This window comes from Petaurus breviceps, unplaced genomic scaffold (assembly GCF_028583685.1).
Source record: "Petaurus breviceps papuanus isolate PSGF00001 unplaced genomic scaffold, PetGlider_PUasm1.0 115, whole genome shotgun sequence".
Classification (NCBI taxonomy): domain Eukaryota; kingdom Metazoa; phylum Chordata; class Mammalia; order Diprotodontia; family Petauridae; genus Petaurus; species Petaurus breviceps.
Genome location: NW_027185612.1, coordinates 1,366,707 through 1,384,718, shown reverse-complemented (window position 1 = coordinate 1,384,718; position 18,012 = coordinate 1,366,707). Strand labels below are relative to the sequence as shown.

General features: G+C 39.4%; 1 protein-coding gene across 1 annotated transcript in view; it reads right to left on the bottom strand.

Moving 5' to 3' along the window:
• GIMAP8 (GTPase, IMAP family member 8) overlaps positions 1-18,012 on the bottom strand; it is a 76,683-nt gene that overhangs the window by 11,008 nt on the left and 47,663 nt on the right. Inside the window, exon 4 of the mRNA XM_069083621.1 lies at positions 5,749-6,348. Within this exon, the coding sequence (XP_068939722.1) occupies positions 5,749-6,348 (600 nt within the window). The remainder of the gene's footprint in view (positions 1-5,748; positions 6,349-18,012) is intronic.

Here is an 18,012-nt window from a genome sequence, read left to right as displayed (position 1 = left end):
ATTTTATAGAAGTTTTTTGGAATTTAACTGAGATTTGGTGTGTGTGTGTGTCTGTGTGAATGAAAAGAGAAAGATACACACATATGCATGTGCACACACACAGGGTGAGGGAAGGAAGAAAGGAAGGGAGAGAGAATTATTTTCTCTTTCTATATATATATATTTGAGTCCTTATATATACTGTACATGCATGTATTATGGCTATATATGTATATATACATATATATATACATGAGACTCATATATGTGAAGTCGTCCACATCTGTATGTATTTTACATATATTCCAGGCTGTGCTACAGCCAGTTTGAATGAAAATTATCCAGTTGTTAAATTTTCATTGTGAATAATACATTGTTGATGGAAGTGTGAAAGGATTCAACCATTTGGGAAAATTATCTGGAATTATACAAAGTGACTAAAATGTCCAAGTCCTTTGAACCAGAGACTCTATTACTTGCCTTATACCCCAAGGAAGCTATCAATAAGAAGAAGGTCTCCATGCATTCCAAAACATTTATAACAACACTTTTTATGATAGCAAAGATTTGGAAGCAGAAGAGATGTCTATCAGTTGGGGAATAGCTAAACAAATTGAGGTACATAAGTGTAGTGGAATATTATTGCCATATAAAAAATATTATTGTGATCAATATAGAGAAGAATGGAAAGATCCATATGGATTGATGCATAGTGAAGTAAGCAGAACAAAGAAAACAATGTGCATAATGACTGCAACAATGTCTATGGAAATAACAACCACAGATAAAAAAAAGGTGAACACAATAAAATTATTAAAATCAAACATGACATAAATGAAGAAATATGAAAACATACCCCTAGCCTACCCTTTCATGGAAGTGGAGTGGGAGTTCACAAATGTTAAACATTGCATATGTTTTCTTGCACTTTCTCAATGTATCATCAATTACTTGGGAATTTTTTTCCTCTTTGAAAAAATACTAGTTGTTGGGGCGGCTAGGTGGCCTCAGACACTTAACACAAAAACTAGCCGTGTGACCTTGGGCAAGTCACTTTACCCCAATTGCCCTCCAAAAAGCAAAAATAAAATAAAATAAAAATAAATAATACTACTTGCTACATGAGATACCATTCTCAGAATGGAAAGAGGAGGGATCCTGGTGATGAGCATAGTGTTATAAAAACAGAAGAAATCAGAAAAAAAAAAAAGTGTATAAAATGTTTTCAATGTGAGCATTTACACCTTTGAAATCAATGAATACAATAAATCAGAGCGTAATTTGGGTTGCTGATTGGCTAGACTTAAGAAATGGTGGAGAAGATGTTAATCATTCAAATTAAAGTTTTAAAGAGACAGTTCTTAAATATTTCCCAAAACACCATTCCGTGTGTGTGTGTGTGTGTGTGTGTGTGTGTGTGTGTGTGTGTGTGTGTGTGTGTGTGTGTGTGTGTGTAGGGAGGGAGAAAGACAGAGTCAAAGAAAGAGACAGAGACAGAGAGTCAGAGGGGGCTGGGAATCTCTCTTCTCCTTACATCTCACCTAATGTAAGCTATGATTTGATTTTTAACTCCCTGAAGGCACAGGATGTCTTCAACCTCTTTCTGTAACTCCAAGTACTTAGCACAGTGTCTGACCAAAGCAGGCACATAATAAATGCTTATTGCCCAATATAGTCAGGGGAGAAAACATTACTTGGTTAGTAAATTCCATAGTAATGATTGGCATCCTGGACAATTGACTACAGAGCTTTACTGTACATTCTGTAACAATATGGGTGACACCTTTGTGATGGTATTTGGTTGTAATCTATTGATGATGTTATTGTGCAAGAATGGATGGAGCAATGATATACAAAGTACACCAGTATCCAGGTTCCCTTGTGGAAGCAAATTAAAATGCAGATTTTAGTTCAAATAAGAATAAGAAGTAACATTTTTCTTAGTCCAAAATTCTTGGCAGACTTTTTATTTAAGAATGTGTGTGAGGGCATTTAGGTGGTGCAGGGAATAGAGGACAGGCCCTGGAGTCAGGAGAATATGAGTTCAAATCAAATCTCAGACACTTGACATTTAACTAGCTGTGTGACCTTGGTCAAGTCACTTACCCCAATTGCCTTGCCTTCCCCCCCTCCAGAAAAAAAAAAAAAGAATATGTATAGAAAGGGCAAGGACTGAGGTCCTGGCAATTGGGATTGAGGAGTTATCTCCAGGGTAATACCAAAAGATTAAATCACTCCTGTTCCATTGGATGAGACAGAATGTTAAGACTCAAACAATGTTTTGTCATTTTATTATATTCGCCATGTTTGATATTCCTATAATTGTTACTCCCAATGATATTGGTGTAGAGCAATGTCCAAGGGGTTCAGGAAGGGGGAGAGCAGAAGGAACCATGGAAGTTTAGACTTTTCTTTTTCTAAACTAGAAATGCTTGGATTTAGATGAGTGCTAAATTAATAGAAATGGATTCTTGTATTCATGTGCCTATATCATTAACAACAGTTTATAACCAAATACCATTAAAAAGGTGAGGACCATATTGTTACAGAATTTATTGTAAAGCTTTTTAGTCAATTGTCCAGGTTACCAATCATTCCTATGGAATTTACTCACCATGTGATACGTCCTTCTCTGACTATATTGGGTCAGTCAGTTACTCGATATGCATTAAAGATGGCCAGGTATGATGCTAAGTACTGGGGATACAAAAAGAGTACAATATTCGTGTTTTTCTTTGACAATGTGAAGGGATTATATGAGTGTGTCTCATCAAAGAATTTTCAGTTTTCTAAAATTAAAACACACTAAGGAATATTTCAGATGGAAATATGTTGAACATGATTAAGTTCTTTGACCATTCATAATCATCATGATGAATGCAAACTATCACTGCAAATGACAAAGAAAATTTGAATTATTTGAATTTTGGAACTTAGAGGTGAAGAATTTTCTGTGCTGCATTCTTCTGTGTTTTTCCTCATGATTGCCCTAGTTCCTATCCATTAACTTTTTCCTTAAGAGACTTTTTTGTAGAATCTTTAGAAGACAGTTCTGAAGCTGCCCTAGAGGCAGCCAGTGATTAACAATTTAATCACTTTTGAAAGTAAATTATTATTGGGATTACTATCATTATTGTTGTGGTTGTTGTTATGATTGGTTCCCATACTGACTGTTTTATACTTGAGATCAGATCATGTAAAAATTATTTCTTTCTCAAACATTGCTTTCACCAAGTCATTCTTCTGTCCTAGAAATTGAAATGACTCTCTTTCATCTTTCAGATAAAGTGCCAAGTCAAACCCCTTAATAATTTAGGCCCAGTATAGCTATATCATAAATAATATCCTTCTGCTCTAAGCAGAGAACTCTCCTATAGACCCCTGGAAATGCTATACTCTCCATTTCCTCTGCTCATGTGGCTATCCTGAGCCTGAATTAAATTCCCTCTGAAATTCTCTTCCCTCTGCTGAAATCTTGCCTGCCATTTGAGGCCTAATGATAACTTCAAGTCAGCTTCTCCCATAAAGCCTTCCCCCTCCATTAAACCAAGAGAGATGGTTCTTTTGTATGAACTCCTAATAACACTTGTCGTTTATGTTTCCTGTTATGGCACCTTTGTTTTCTACTGTATCTCCTTTCACGTATAATTTTCTCACCTATCATGGACTTTTTGACCTGGAATTATGGTTTACATTTCCTTTGTTCTCTTATAATACCACAATTTCATTGTGCATGTGAAAAGTGTGCAATAAATTATTTTGGAGATTGTCCAGAGACTTAATAATAACTTAGAAGGAATTAGCTTTGCTCTAGAGCAAGCATGCAGAAAGAGCAGAGATTGTGACAGGTGAAGCTTAACTGGCAACAAGTTAAACTGAGGTCAGTAAATATACAGTGTGGGTAGATCAATAAACCATACTTACTATAAACTATTAGAGGTACTCTAAAAATCATCTAGTCCAATTTTTGCATGTGAATAATGAGAAAAGAAAATCCCAGAGAAGGGAAAACATGTCAATCGCTATAGTCATAGAAGAGAGAAAGAAGACCTGAAATACTGAGAAATACTGAACAGAAAGGAAAGAACTGGGCATTTCTCTCTAGAACAGGAGATGTTAACCTAGGAGCCATGAACATTCAAAAAAAATATTTTAAGGGCTTTTTTTAATCTGACTGGCTTTCTTGCTAGCCCTTTATGTTTTATTATATGTATTCAAAACACAATTATATGAAGGAATTGATAGGTTCCATCAGACTACCAAAGAGGTCCATGGCATAAAAAAGGTTAAGATCCTCTTTCCTAGAGTGTACATCCTTCCTCCTCATACCTTCTTCCTGTGGGGTTTATTCCCTCTTGTCCAGCATCTCTGAAATTTTATCTATCCATTACAAGGACAGGCTTCTTGAAGAGAAAGTACTGACCTCCCTGTTGGGGATAGTCTTTATCCTGCTTCTGGAGAACACCTAAAGTCCAAAATTGTCTAGCTGATGACTCTCAGCCAAAGGTTCTTAGAGTCAAGGCCTCTTTAAAGCCCTTCTGCCTATTTCTTCTCGCCCCTCTCACAGAACTCTAAACAAGCTACAAAAGAGATGGGGAAGCAGGAAAAGAAAGTGGATATAAGAAAAATGGGAGAACTTAGAGGGATAGATGGCCAAAAGATCCCAAAGAATCAGCCAGTCAGAACTTATTGAGAATCTATTATTAGAGACAATATGGGCAGATGTAAGAATCCTGAATATGGAATCTGAAGCCCTGAGTGTAAATCTTGACTTTGCCACTTTCTAGTTGCCATGACTCAGAGCAAATTCCTCATCCTACACTTCATTTTCCTCACCTGTAAAATGAGAGGCTTAACACAGCAGATGGAGATCTATGTTCCGTTCTGACTCTTAATCTATGGTTCTGTGTATGAGACAGTGTCCTAACTATTGTGAGCATTGAGAGAAGTATAAACTATGATCTTTGCCCTCAACGAGTGCAAGAAATAATAAAAAATGCTGAGTGAAGGTGGTATTAATTATCCTGTTGATTCAATTTGATTTTTATGACAGCTGCTAGGATAAGAAAGGTGTGTGGGTACATGTGTGCATATGTTTGTGTGTTTTCACTGTAGTAAATTACATGGAGTTTCTCATTTTTTGCTGAGCAGAGTTTCTGTGCAGTCAGGCAGTGAATAAATTTCTTTTATGATTCCAACCCCTCACCAAATTTGGCAATAGATTTTTTCTTAGAACCACAGAATAGTCCAAGATGTACCTAGTCTAAATGCAGGTCTTTTGTCATATCCCAGTCAATGAAAATAATTTTATTAATGACCCTGCAATTTTCTAATTCCTCTTTTATGACTATGAATATAATCTCTGTACACCCCAAGTTTGTCTCGGACTGCTGAGGAATAACTGATCTCATTTATAGGCAATTGCTAGCTTTCCTAGAAATTGGATTATGCTTGGGATTTTGTGTTTCATTTTCTCTTATTCACAGATTTCTATCACAATGCAGTTGGGGAAATGAGATTGACCCAAATAAAATGACTAGAGAATAACAGAGGGCAGAAAATAATGAAAGGTGACATATTATAAAGAAATGATGGCAGAGATTGGTGAAAAGTTGGAAGAATCAGAAAAGGCTTCATTTGGGGAAATTTCCTGATGAAGTATAGATTTTTCCACTTCTCTCTCTTCACTCAGCCTCCATTCTTTAGAGTTTCTACATTTTATTTTCCTACCAGACCTAATAACAGACTTCCTAAAGATAAAATGCTGACCTCCATTCCTTTCTACCATTTTGCTGATCTCTTCCAGAAGCCCATTCACTTGGACTTGCTCCTCCTCTCCCTTGACTCTGTAATTGAAAGCATAGTACTGAAATCCACAGTCCCAAATGAGTTTCTGAAGAGGTTCATCTGCATTCTTTATGAACTCCATCAGATCCCTGCCTGCCAGGTCTTCTTTCCGGGTGAACAGGATGATCACATGTCTCCTCAGAGCTTCCTCTCCAAAAAGCTCCTTGATGTTCCTCACCACTGTCTCATCTTCCTCTGTGTAGGATCCCAGAGGGGTCACTAGGAGGAGGGCATGCAGGCCTGGGGAGCTTAGAGAGGAGAGATGGCAGAGCTCTTTCTGGGAGTCCATCTGGGAAAAGATATCTGGAGTGTCAATGAGCACGACTTTTCTGTGTCTCCAGATCCGCTGCTCTGTCCTGCACACTTGGGTCACTGGCTGCTCACTGAGTCTGGACTCAAACACACACTTGCCCAGGATACTGTTTCCCACAGCAGTTTTCCCTGAACCATGTTTCCCCACAAGAAGAATCCTCAATTCATCTTTCTTGTTGTCCTGCTCAGGCTCTTTCATGTGCTCTGACCCTGTTGGGGGGAAAAACAGACAAGCTAATTAATAGCCTTCTCCTGTAAATGGCAATGATTTTCATGAATTAGGACTCAGGATCTTACCAAGGGGCCTCATTTCAACATAGTCAAAACAAAGAAGAATAAAGGAGAGAGAGTGATAGTTGGAGTAAAATCTTAGAGGTGGTGGAAAATGTACAGGAAAAATGTATAGATACCACAAGACCACCATCACAGAGAGAGCTTATGATGTGGGGGAAAGAATCCTTCCCCACTAATCCTTTCCTTACCCAGTTGGTGGTCTTGGAGCCTTTCTTGGTGATCCATGTCTCTAGCTTCCTGAAGCATCTGGGGAGAATTCAGGGTTTAGAAAATTTCATCACACTGTTCTATGAAGAAATAGAAGTGACAAAGCAATTCACAGACCTTTTGGATAAAAGGATCCCAGGTCGATTGTCCCCAAAACATAGCATTTTTAATTATTATGACCATAATATAAGGGAGAGACTTGAGGCAATAAACATGGTGGAATATTTTGTTATAATTTAATATTAAAGATTTGGCATAATTTTAGTTTGACATGATCCAGCTGATCATTTCTAATACACATACATATATACATATTCAAAACATTTTAATATTGCATTCAGTTCTAGGTGCTAGCATTTAAGAAGGATCTTGATAACCTTAGAATGTCCAGAGGAGGTAAAGCGTATGAATAAATGAAGTTGAAGTATATGGGGATGTTCACTCTGGAGAAGAGGAGGTTCAGAAGGAATTTGTAGAAATTATTTTTTAAAAAACTCTTTTTTGTTTCCCTAGAAATACTAGGAAATAATATTTCTCTCTAAAAGCCTTTCTATATGTCTAGAGAAAACCCACTGGGAAGTTGGGTGTTAGGTAGAGGACAAAAAAGCATTTAAGGAAATGGATAGATAATAACTGAACTCTTAACTCTTGCCAATTTGATAAGTAAATATTAAGCTCTTACTATGTGCCAGTCCCTGTGCTAAACTTTGTTAACCTGAAGAGTTTGGTTAAAGGAGACAACAGGCTAGGTGATATACATGCATGGTATTTATTCCCTTAAACTAGTGAATTTGCATGTACAATGAACTAGAAGCTAACTCTAACTGCCAAAACAAAGAATCAAAATTAAATACATTTTAGAACCATCCCAGTTCAGGGTGACCATGTCACACAAATTTATGACCTCCATATGTTACTATCCATATCATGAGAAAGGAAGTTTCTTGACCATAAATACAAATTAACAAGACAATGGAAAAAAACATTGTCCATTGTAATTTATGATCTCAGGATGTCTCTGTTTCCTTCCCATATGGAATATGTCCCAAGATATGGGGAAATCCCACTTCCAGCCTTATCTGGTCTCTGGACTTCCAGACACAGGAAAAGGTATTTTTAAAACAAAGCAAGGGGGGCAGCCAGGTAGCAGCACAGCGAGTAAGAGTCCCAGCCCCAGTGTCAGGATGACGTGGGTATTGAATCTCGGGCTCAGACACTTAGCACCCACCCAGAAACACCTGGCTGTGTAACCTTGAGCAAGTTACTTAACCTCAATTGCTTAAAATAAATAAATAAATAAAATAAAGCAAGGCAGTTTGTATGATTAATTCAGACTTTGGCCAAAAAATATGATATTTAATGATTACCAACTCTCAAGATAAAAAGAAAAGCCAAAATTTTTTTTAAAGTCTCTACTCTCAAGAGCAGGGTGATCATGCAGATAACTCTACAAACAAGATATGTACACGATTGATTGGAAATATTCACAGAGGGAAAGCACTACAATTATGGAAGCCTGGGAAAAGCTTCTTAGAGAAGGTGGGCTTTTAGCTTAGGCTTGAGGAAAGTCAAGGAAGCCGGGAGGCTGAGATGAGGAGAGAGATATTTCTGAGCCTGGAGAGCAGCCAGTGAGAATGCTTAGTCAGGAAGGAGGGTGTCGTGTGATAGGTACAACAAGAAGACCAAGGTCAATGAATAACAAAGTATATGGAGGGAAATAAAATATAAGAAGCCTGGAAAGATAGGAAAGTGCCAGGTTATGGAGATCTTTGAACACAAAGAAGAGGATTTTATATTTTATCCTGAAAGTAATAGGGTGCCACTAGAGTTTATTGAAAAGGGGAGCAATGTGGTAAGATCTGGGCTTTAGGACAATCAGTTTGACAGTTAAGTCAAAGTAGGGTGAACTGGAATGAGGGAGAAAATTAAGGCAAGAACACCAACCTAAAGGGTGTTGCAACACTCCAGGACCTAAATGAGGATGACAGCAGTGTCAAAAGGGAGAAGGGACATATAATATATAAGAGATATTTTGAAGATAAATTGACAGAACTTGGCAACAGATTCTATACAGAGTTTGAGCAAGAATGAAGAATCAAAGAAGGTGCCAAGACTGTGAGCTTGTGAGAGTGAGAGGATCAATCCAAGGCTGAAGCTTTGCATGGAATGGTTAAGAAAAAGACAAGGAGACTTAAGAGAAGAGGACAGTGTCAAGTTGAATTGGTTTACCAAATGGCTCAAGTTGGGGAAGGGAAGAGAGTGTAGCCGAAGCAGGGGCCACAGTCTGGGAAAGAACTGATGGATGGAGGAATTGGAGGGACCAGTGAGGATGAAAAACAAGATTTGGGGTGGCAAAGCAGAAGGAAAGCTGAAAGGAAAACAGATTGGGCTCAAATGGGGGCATCTGAGTTCCTAAACATGAAAGGTGTGCATTTCTAGGTGATAGAGAGTCAAGGGGATGATATGTGGGGCTGAGTTGGAATGGAAGAATAGGTCATAGGGAAAAAGCAAGTTGAAGAACTGGGAGTATCTATCTATCTATCTATCTATATCTATATATCTATATATATATATCTATATCTATATCTATATCTATATATATGTATATATATATATATATATATATATAGGCTGAAATCTTCTAGTAGGAAGGTAAAAAGCCTAGTATGGATAAGACTGTGAGACAGTCACTGAAGTCTTTGAAAAAGAAAAGAGAGCATCCTAGAAACTGGTAGACAATAGCCAGCAGAATTTTGATTGGGTGATAAATACGGATTGAATGAACATCAAAGTGATGCAGTCAGTGTCGTGTGAGGGGTTCAGATTTGAAAGAATTCAATCAGACCTTCTCTTTAGCCAAAGGGAGCTTTACTGATGCAAAAGCATGTGGGCCTGAGGCTTAGCAAAGAGCTAAATGAAGGCATTGACAGGGGAAAAGGACCAGACTTATATACACAGAGGCTGATGTTATTCTTTGGTTTCTAATGGGGGTTGTAAATATAGGGACTGGATGAAAAAGATAGATAAAAAAAATAAGAGATACAAGATAAATTGTATTACCCAGGATGGAGAGACGTCAAAGAATCTTTATGTTCCCGGATAAAGGGAAGTTTTGTGGTACTCCAAATGGTCTAGGATAAGGGAAAGTTTGATGGTACTCCAAGATAAAGGAAGAGGGTTTGGGGCAACTTCAAACTCAGGAGGGCCTCCCAAGGAACTGAAGAAGCAACTCTTAATATTATTTTAACCCTTAGGGCACCTCTGTATCCACATCAAAGGAAGAGATATTAGAGTCATGGTGGGTAGAGGAAGAACCTGGAAGTGGCAAGGGGTAGCAAAGAGAATTTGAACTCCTGACAACCTAGTCTGGAGTTATGAGCAAAAGCACGTTGAGAGCTAGAAAGCATGGTTAGGGAAGCTGTGTCACCAAATGGGAGTCAGGTCCAGTGAGCACAACATAGAAGGACCAGGAAAGGAAAATATTGGAGATGAAATAAAAATGTTTTAATATATGGATCAGGCAACCAGACTGCACAATGGAAGGGTTAATTAGCTTTAAAGCAAGACGTAGAGAAAGAGGCCTTAAGAGAGATGGGAATAAGGAAGCAGTCAGTAGGGGACAGAGAATAAGGCTTGAACAATAGGAACAGGGGATCAGAATCATTGGGATGAGAAGGGAATTACAGAGTGGGAGTAGGTTTGAGGATGAGTTCAGGTAGGTTATCATTTACCATATGGATTTAGCCTCAGAGTGTGGACCAAGAACCTCAGGCAGCTATGGGCAACTAGAATGAGGTGGGGAGATAGGTACCCCAGGGGAAGCAAGGCAAATGTTGTGGAGTTTGTAAGCTTGCTTGGAGTTGTAAGAAGCCATACAAGGTGCCTAGAGCCTGAGAGAATGATTGATTGTTCAGGGAGACACAAGAACTGCTATGTAGTTGTAAGAGACCTCAGATGATGCATGGAGTAGGAAGGATATCTCTTCAGGGAGACTGCCTTCCCTCCCACTGAAGTAACTTGGTTATTTACCCATCTAAGAGTTGTCTCCTCTTTCCTTGGCTATCTGTAGTGATTGGTGCATTAGGACTCATCTTTCTCAGTGGTGAAAGGATTAAGATATCAATGGCACTGAGGAAATTTCTTTATTTTGGCTCAGAGTATGGGGAGTGGTCTGAAAGGAGATAGAATGGCAACTTGGTTACTCAAACAATCCTGGAATATTAACCCAGATTGTATTTTAAGGCATCTTTTCTTTGTTCAAGATTTCTATGTTACCTAATTTTTTTTTGCTTTTTTGGAAGGGAGAAGGCAGGGTAATTGGGGTTGTGACTTGCCCAAGGTCACATGGCTAGTAAATGTTAAGTGTCTGAGGCCAGATTTGAACTCAGGTCCTCCTGACTCCAGGGCAGGTGCTCTATTCACTGTGTCACCTAGCTAGTCCTACTTAAAGTTATCTTAAGGTAGAGACATTTTAGATGGCATGGGAGACTATCGGTCTCTCTCTCTCTCTCTCATAACTCTTTCTCCCACTCATGCCCCCCCCCCCCGCTTAACTTGGATAGAGTCATTGACATATTGAATAAAACAGTTTCTTCCAGATTTGAGGTAAAATTGCAGAAAACACTATTAGTATTAATAGTTTTCTTCAAAAGACATTGTAGCCATATTCAAGTATTTCAAGGCTGCTGTAAGAGGAATGTGTTTAGTTCTGTTTGGCCCCAGAGTGAAGATCTAAAAGAAGTTGCACTAAAAGAAGTTGCAAAGAGACAAACTAAGGCTTGATGACAGATTTGTGTCTTTCAACAGAAAAGTCAGGACTATGGGAAACAGCTTTTATACCATGCAAATCCATAGGCCATCAAGCCCCTCCTTTGAGTTGGCAGCCTCTTGGGCTACTTCTGCTCCCTCCAACCCTCCTCTCTCCATTATCCAAGAAAAGTTCAAAAGTTGAGTATTACCCAAGGACCCTGGGGAAAATGCCCTATTTCCCTGTGGAGAGGTAGCAGCCTTAGTACATGATGACCAAGAAATGACTAGGCTAGACAACTTCTCAGCTTTATTTCTTTTCTGAGGTGTGTAGTGAAGATAACTATGATTTTTCCCCCTTTTTTTGAGGCAATCACAGTTAAATAGCTTGCCCAGAATCTCAGAGCTAGTAAATGTCTGAGGATTTGAACATGAGTCCTGCTGACTCCAAGGCAAATTTTTCCTGTTTTCACCTTGAAAAGGGAAGTACAGATGGTTAAATAACCTGCAGAGGTTTAGATAGAAACTTGCCAGAGGAAAGCAGAGAAATTACAATATATTCCTGAGCAAAAAAATTTTTACATTTTATTTGCTACTTTTTTTTTTTCAAATGCTGCAATTCCCTACTACTCTGTCTATTGGGCCTCAAGGTCTATAACTTGCCTGTGAATTCCTTTCTCTCTTTGACTTGTGCTCTAGAGAGTCCCCTAAGAGTCAAAGGAACAACAAGGCCCTCTCCTCCTTCCCCCTTCCCCTATAAGTCCTATCACCCCTTTTTTCACCCCCACCATTAAGCCGGCTTCCAGGCCACAGTGCTGGAAGCTGGCAGCACAGTTAATGTTCAGTCTCAGAGTTACATAAGGAGCCCAGAATAGAACTTTTCAATTCAAAGACACAAATCTTCAGCTCCTGGTCACAAGTGATCTGATGAGCTGGTCAGAATGGTGGCCAAAGGAGACACCAAGTAGAGGGCTTTCTCAGTGACACCTTGGAATCCTCCCTCCCTACCACACCCCACACCCCCAAGATCTCCAGAAAGGGCTGTAAAAAAATCAGAGAAGTTTGTATTTCAACACTTGAAGCTCACAGGGTCCTCCCCTTTCTTATTCTCAGAAAAACATATTCTACATATGCATACACATGCCTACAAGTAAACACACACACATCTAGCTTTCACAGAAATGCCTAACCTCTAGCTTTCACAGAATCAGAAACTGTTGTCAGGGAAGTCTCAGGTAGCCATCGACACTTCAGTGTAATCTAAGATCCCAGGTTCTCTCTTTGGGAAACATTTGATTTCAAGCTTTCTCTGTAGAAAGAAAGACTGTGACCCACTGGAGGGATTCTAGGTATCCTGTGCATGCACAGGGAGAGATGTTTGATCCTTCTCAAAGTCCCTGAGAAGACAGGCAGGCACCTTCCTAAACTCTATATGACTGCCCTGATCTGTAGTTCTTTCTAAAAGAATTGTCACTTTCAAATACATTCAAGTTTCAATCACACACATGCACTTGGGCATATTGACAGACAAGAGGTCAGTGGAGTTCATTTGACTATGGACACTACCATGTTTTCCACTTTCCTACTCTGCTGGGAAGGCTGAATGTCTTCTACTTACACCCAGGCACCCAGTTTCCCCCCCAATGCATTTACCATAGCATCTGCCTGAACGAAGAGGCTCTTGGTGGAGAAGGGATTTGGAGAAAGGCCAGCTGTTCTCTGCCTGTCTCACCTGGATCAGCAGACTTCTTTTTTCCTTTCTCAGAGACTGCTATTTAGTACTCCATGATAAAAAAAAAAAAGAAGAAGAAGAAGAAGAAATCATGTGACTCAGGAGAAAACGAAAGCTACTCTGTACAATGAGTCATCCAGGAAGAGGGAGGAGACAGGACTTTCATGTCAGTACAGAACACAGAAACATAAACAATCCCTTCCTGCTGTTACTTCTCTGTTGCCTCTGTTATTAGATAGTGGGGGAATGAGAGGGTAGGAATTCTCACTCTAGCTGCAGGGAAGAAAGACCAGGGAAGGACAAGTGGCTGGGATTGGTGTGAAATGGAAAAGGAACAGTCCTTAGACTCTAATGCAGGCCAGCACAACATCCGTCCCATGGGTGGTATATTGTACAGCCCTGTTTTACATCCTCTGTATTATTCAAAGGCCACCTGAAATCCCTTGTCAGGCCATAAGGGACATCCAGGCTGAATAATGTTCAGGCCTGCTCTAAAGGTATAAAGTAGAGTGAGGGGTTGGTCTAGTAGAAATGAGAGAAGGGGGAGGAGCAGAGAATAAGAAAGAGGGAAGGGGACAGCAATAGCTTCCACCAAACTCAAAGAAAGCAAGTACTAACAGGAAGTCAGAAAAAGTTATACAGGGACATTCTCAAGGTCTCTCTGTAAAATAATCTTTCAAACAAATGTATATCTGGCATTCAAACCACATGGGCAGCCCATTGGAGTTGCACTCTCTGCAGTAGGATTTGGATACTTGGCAGCACAGCTTGGGAAAGGCCCTCAGAATCCCATACCTCATTTTATCAGGTGATCTTTGATATCTTCCTAAGACAATTCAGATGGAAGTGATTCAGTTTCCTGGCCTGGCACTGGCATACTGGTAGCATAGACATGCAACAATGAGGACAGCACAATGGATTTCTAGACCTTCAGTTTGGTCGGTAGTCTAATCCCTCTTCTCTCCCACATCTTCCTTCAGAGGCCCCCAAATACTGAGCTAGTTCTGGCAAGGCTGCATGAGCCCCTCATTATCTATATGGACACCTCTGGAATGTATACTCCTAAGGTCATCCACAGCATTCGGTGTTTCTTTGCCGTACCTGATGTTTTCACATACAGATGGTGTGGTGCTGGCTGGTGGAAAACCTGGGTTTTCTTGTTATTAATTACTGTGCCAAAATTAGCAGAAGCAGCAGAGAATTGATCCATACTTGGCTGAATCTTCATTTCAGAGGCTGCACTGAGTGCACAAGCAAGTGCAAATAAAAAATCATGCACCAACTCTCCCTCCACTTAATCTCAGCTCTAGCCTTTTCAAGTTAAATAATTTACTGTCAGTGCAGTAGGTCAGTACTTTAGTTGATGCTGTTTTCATCCTTACTGAAGGCATATGAGAACATTGCTGAAAATGTGATGCTACAAAGCATGGGAGCAAGCAAACAGCCCTGATTCACCCACTGATGACTGGGAAAGTGCAAGAGCATCATCCATTATCCAGAATCTGGCAAGGTTGCCATCATGAAAATACCGATCAACTTCTCTGGGCACCCAAACTTTGCCATATTTTCCCACAAGCTCTCACAACTGACAGTATCACAGGCCATGATCAGATCAATGAATGTTGTGTATGACCTCTGTTCTGCTCCTGCTATTTCTCCTGGAGTTGTCTGTCAGGGAACACCATATCAACCATTCCTCGGCCCTTTCTGAAGCCATACTGAATCTCAGGGAGATGACCATCTACCAGGTGAAGAAGCAGTCTGTTCAGGAGACCTCTGGCAAAATTCTTGCCAGCATTGATAAGAGGGAGACACCCCTGTGATTGTGGCTGGACAATTCATTTCCTTTACTTTTATAGAGATGAACAATGGAGATGTCCTTGAACTTCTGGGGGGATAACCTCCTCTTGCCATATAGCCCAGAAGGTTTCAGTCAGCTTTTGTATCAGCAGTGGACCCCTGCCTTGTAAATCTCAGCTGGAATAGAATAGGCATCAAGAACTTTGCCTCAGGGGAGGAGCCTAATGGCATAGAAGAGGTCAAGAACTCCTGTTCAAGTCTGTCAAGAGACTTTTGAACCCTGAATGCCATTTGATGTCTTAGCTATGCTTCCCAGCTTTGGGTTGTCTACAAATTTGACAAGCATAATATTTATACTTTTATCCAAGTCACTAAAAATTTTGCTTAGTTTTAAACTTTTGAGATCCAAATTTTCTCCCACCTGCCTCCTCTGCCCCCTCATTGGGAGAACAATTTGATAGAGGTTATCCATGTGTACTCATGCAAAATATTTCCATGTTTTGGAAAAAACATAAGAAGAATGGTCATTAATGGATCAATGTCAACCTAAATGGAGTTCTGTATTTTTGAGATCTTAGGAATTTATCTTTGGACTTGTGTAATTTTATCTCAGTATCAATCACTTTAATCACTCTATCTATATATCAATCTATCTATCTATCCATCCATCTATCTATCTAGTCCAGTCTATTAAAGTTGAGGGGGGGGGGAGTATAGTTATCACAGGAAGCAACAGAATTAGGATATAGAAAGATCTCTAGATACTAGAATAATAGAAGTCCCCCTCTCCAGGTAAGAAGCCAAACACTTCCAATTGAAAATGCATTTATGATTCCTTCAGTGCCTAAGACCATCTAACTGGAATCTGGACAAAATTCTTCACTCTCCCTTTTCTGTATAAAACGCACATTCTCAATAGGCATAACAAAATTTCATATACAAGGCTGTTGTTATTCTCATTCTGGTAATGGACCACACAGAGCCATGGGTTTAAACAAAATCTTTTAACTAAAAACCTCCCAATGCCCTCAGGTAGAAACATTTCTCAAGATAATTTAAAAATAATATAGTTCATAGGATAGAAACAAATCAAGAAAGGCAAAAATAAAATAAAATAAAGCAAAAACAAATAAAGGTTAAAAAGCAATCAGGAAGGCTGTTCCATGTGGGTGGGTCTCAGGAGCTACATACCAAGGTCTCAAAAATGGCTTGTCTTACACCTTTTGTCTAAAGGGCCCACTACTGCATTCCAGATCAACACCCATGGGGAGAATGTTAACTCCAATTACCGAAAGCTTCTTTGCTTACAAGAGTATTGACCCCTGTTATGGGAATTTGGGAGCTAACTCACACCTCTTCTATTTCCAGCTCACAACATTGTACCATAGGCAATACTCTTATAAGTCCAAGCTAATTATCTCCAAGTCCATAAACCAAAATTTCCCCCAAAGAATACTTCCTTCGCCCAATTCAAATGCAACTTCTAATTCATGCCTCACTATTTATCTTGGGTTATATTAAAGAAAATTCCTCAGTCATGTGGGGCTCCTACAAAAAGGATTGAACACTTGGAGCTAACTACACAGGCTTTCTAGGTTAACAGGCAAACCTTATCCTATAAACCTGCAGTCCACAAAGAACGCACACAAACTGTCAAAACTACCTGGACTCAGGTAACAATAAAAAAAGTATTCTAGGTTCACTTTAAAAAGCAAAAATAAAACATAAGCATTTGGGAGCTATCATATCCTGCTTGAAGTGAACTTCTAGGCGCTAGTATTTTAGAGATTGAAATTCATTCTACTAATATTAGATATGATACTTATAATTTGTATAGTCATATAATACGTATTGGTATTGGTAATAAGTATTCAAACAAGCAAAAGTTATGAGAGAGAAGTTGGTCTTATATAAGAAAACACTCTCCTTGTGCCATTGTGGTCTAAAAGAATACAGAAGGAAAAATTCCTGAAAACAAGGGTCTACATTAATAAATCCTGAGTAGAGTCTCTTTAGCTGGTCCCCACAAAGCAAAAGGACTCCATGTTTATCTCAGACATAGTGCCATATGTAGTACACATATAGAATCTGGAGCTATTCTCCCAATCCTCTTGCTGACACTGAATGGACGGGCTCCTGGAGCAAGGCTACTAATTATTCTCTCAACATCTAGGACTAACCTAAAGTTTGGGGGTGTCTTTGAGGGACATGCTCTCCAGGCCTGCAGCAGGATATAGGGGATAGGCATACATACTGTGGCTATATTGAGCCAAGGGTTGGATGTAGCTCACACACAGGGAGAACCATCTAGAATTATAACATGGGTAGCATGTTATAAGTGTATACTATAACACCAAGAGCTTTGTCCAAGACATTTTTAGGAGTTTAAGGAGGTACATTATCAGATCCCAAAAGTTTCTTATCATCAGTAGAAGTTGGAAATGTCCCAGGGAGATCAGTTGAGAACTTGAAGTGACATCAGGTATTTGAGAAAAATTTGCAGAGCATTTTCTCTGATCTTAAAGGCTTTTTTTCTGAACTACAGGGGCTTTTTTGGACAAACCAAGCTCTTCTGGGAGTTAAGGACCCAACTTGGTTTATTTGATGAAAGTGATAGTGATCATTCCATAAACAAGCCCATCTGTTTTTATAGTCACGTTTTGTATGTTGCTGATCTAAGGACAAGAAAGGAGCAAGGTGGGCAACTGCAAAGGTGACCTCTTTGGCCTCACTCCACACATATCCAGCTACTTATTTGGCAAAGTATCTGGGTTATCCTGATATGAGAGAGTAGAATACTTGAGATGTGGAGTGATCAGTTGAGAATGGATCCAAAGAAGATCTGGGAACAAATTGTGAAGAACCTCATTGGACAGGTGCCTACAGTGGGGTAGAAACCAATTCACACACAAACACAGAGACACCCCTAAATTTATTTTTTACAAAAAAAGAAAAGAAATGTCCCTTAATTTGCCCGGGTATCTTGGTGCTGCTGCTTTCTTCTCCTCTCCCTATGTTAACACAAAATGGAAACAATTCCTCAAAAATCAGAAATATCCAATTTTATTAAAGCCATGTAGTTCAGCTAGCAGAGT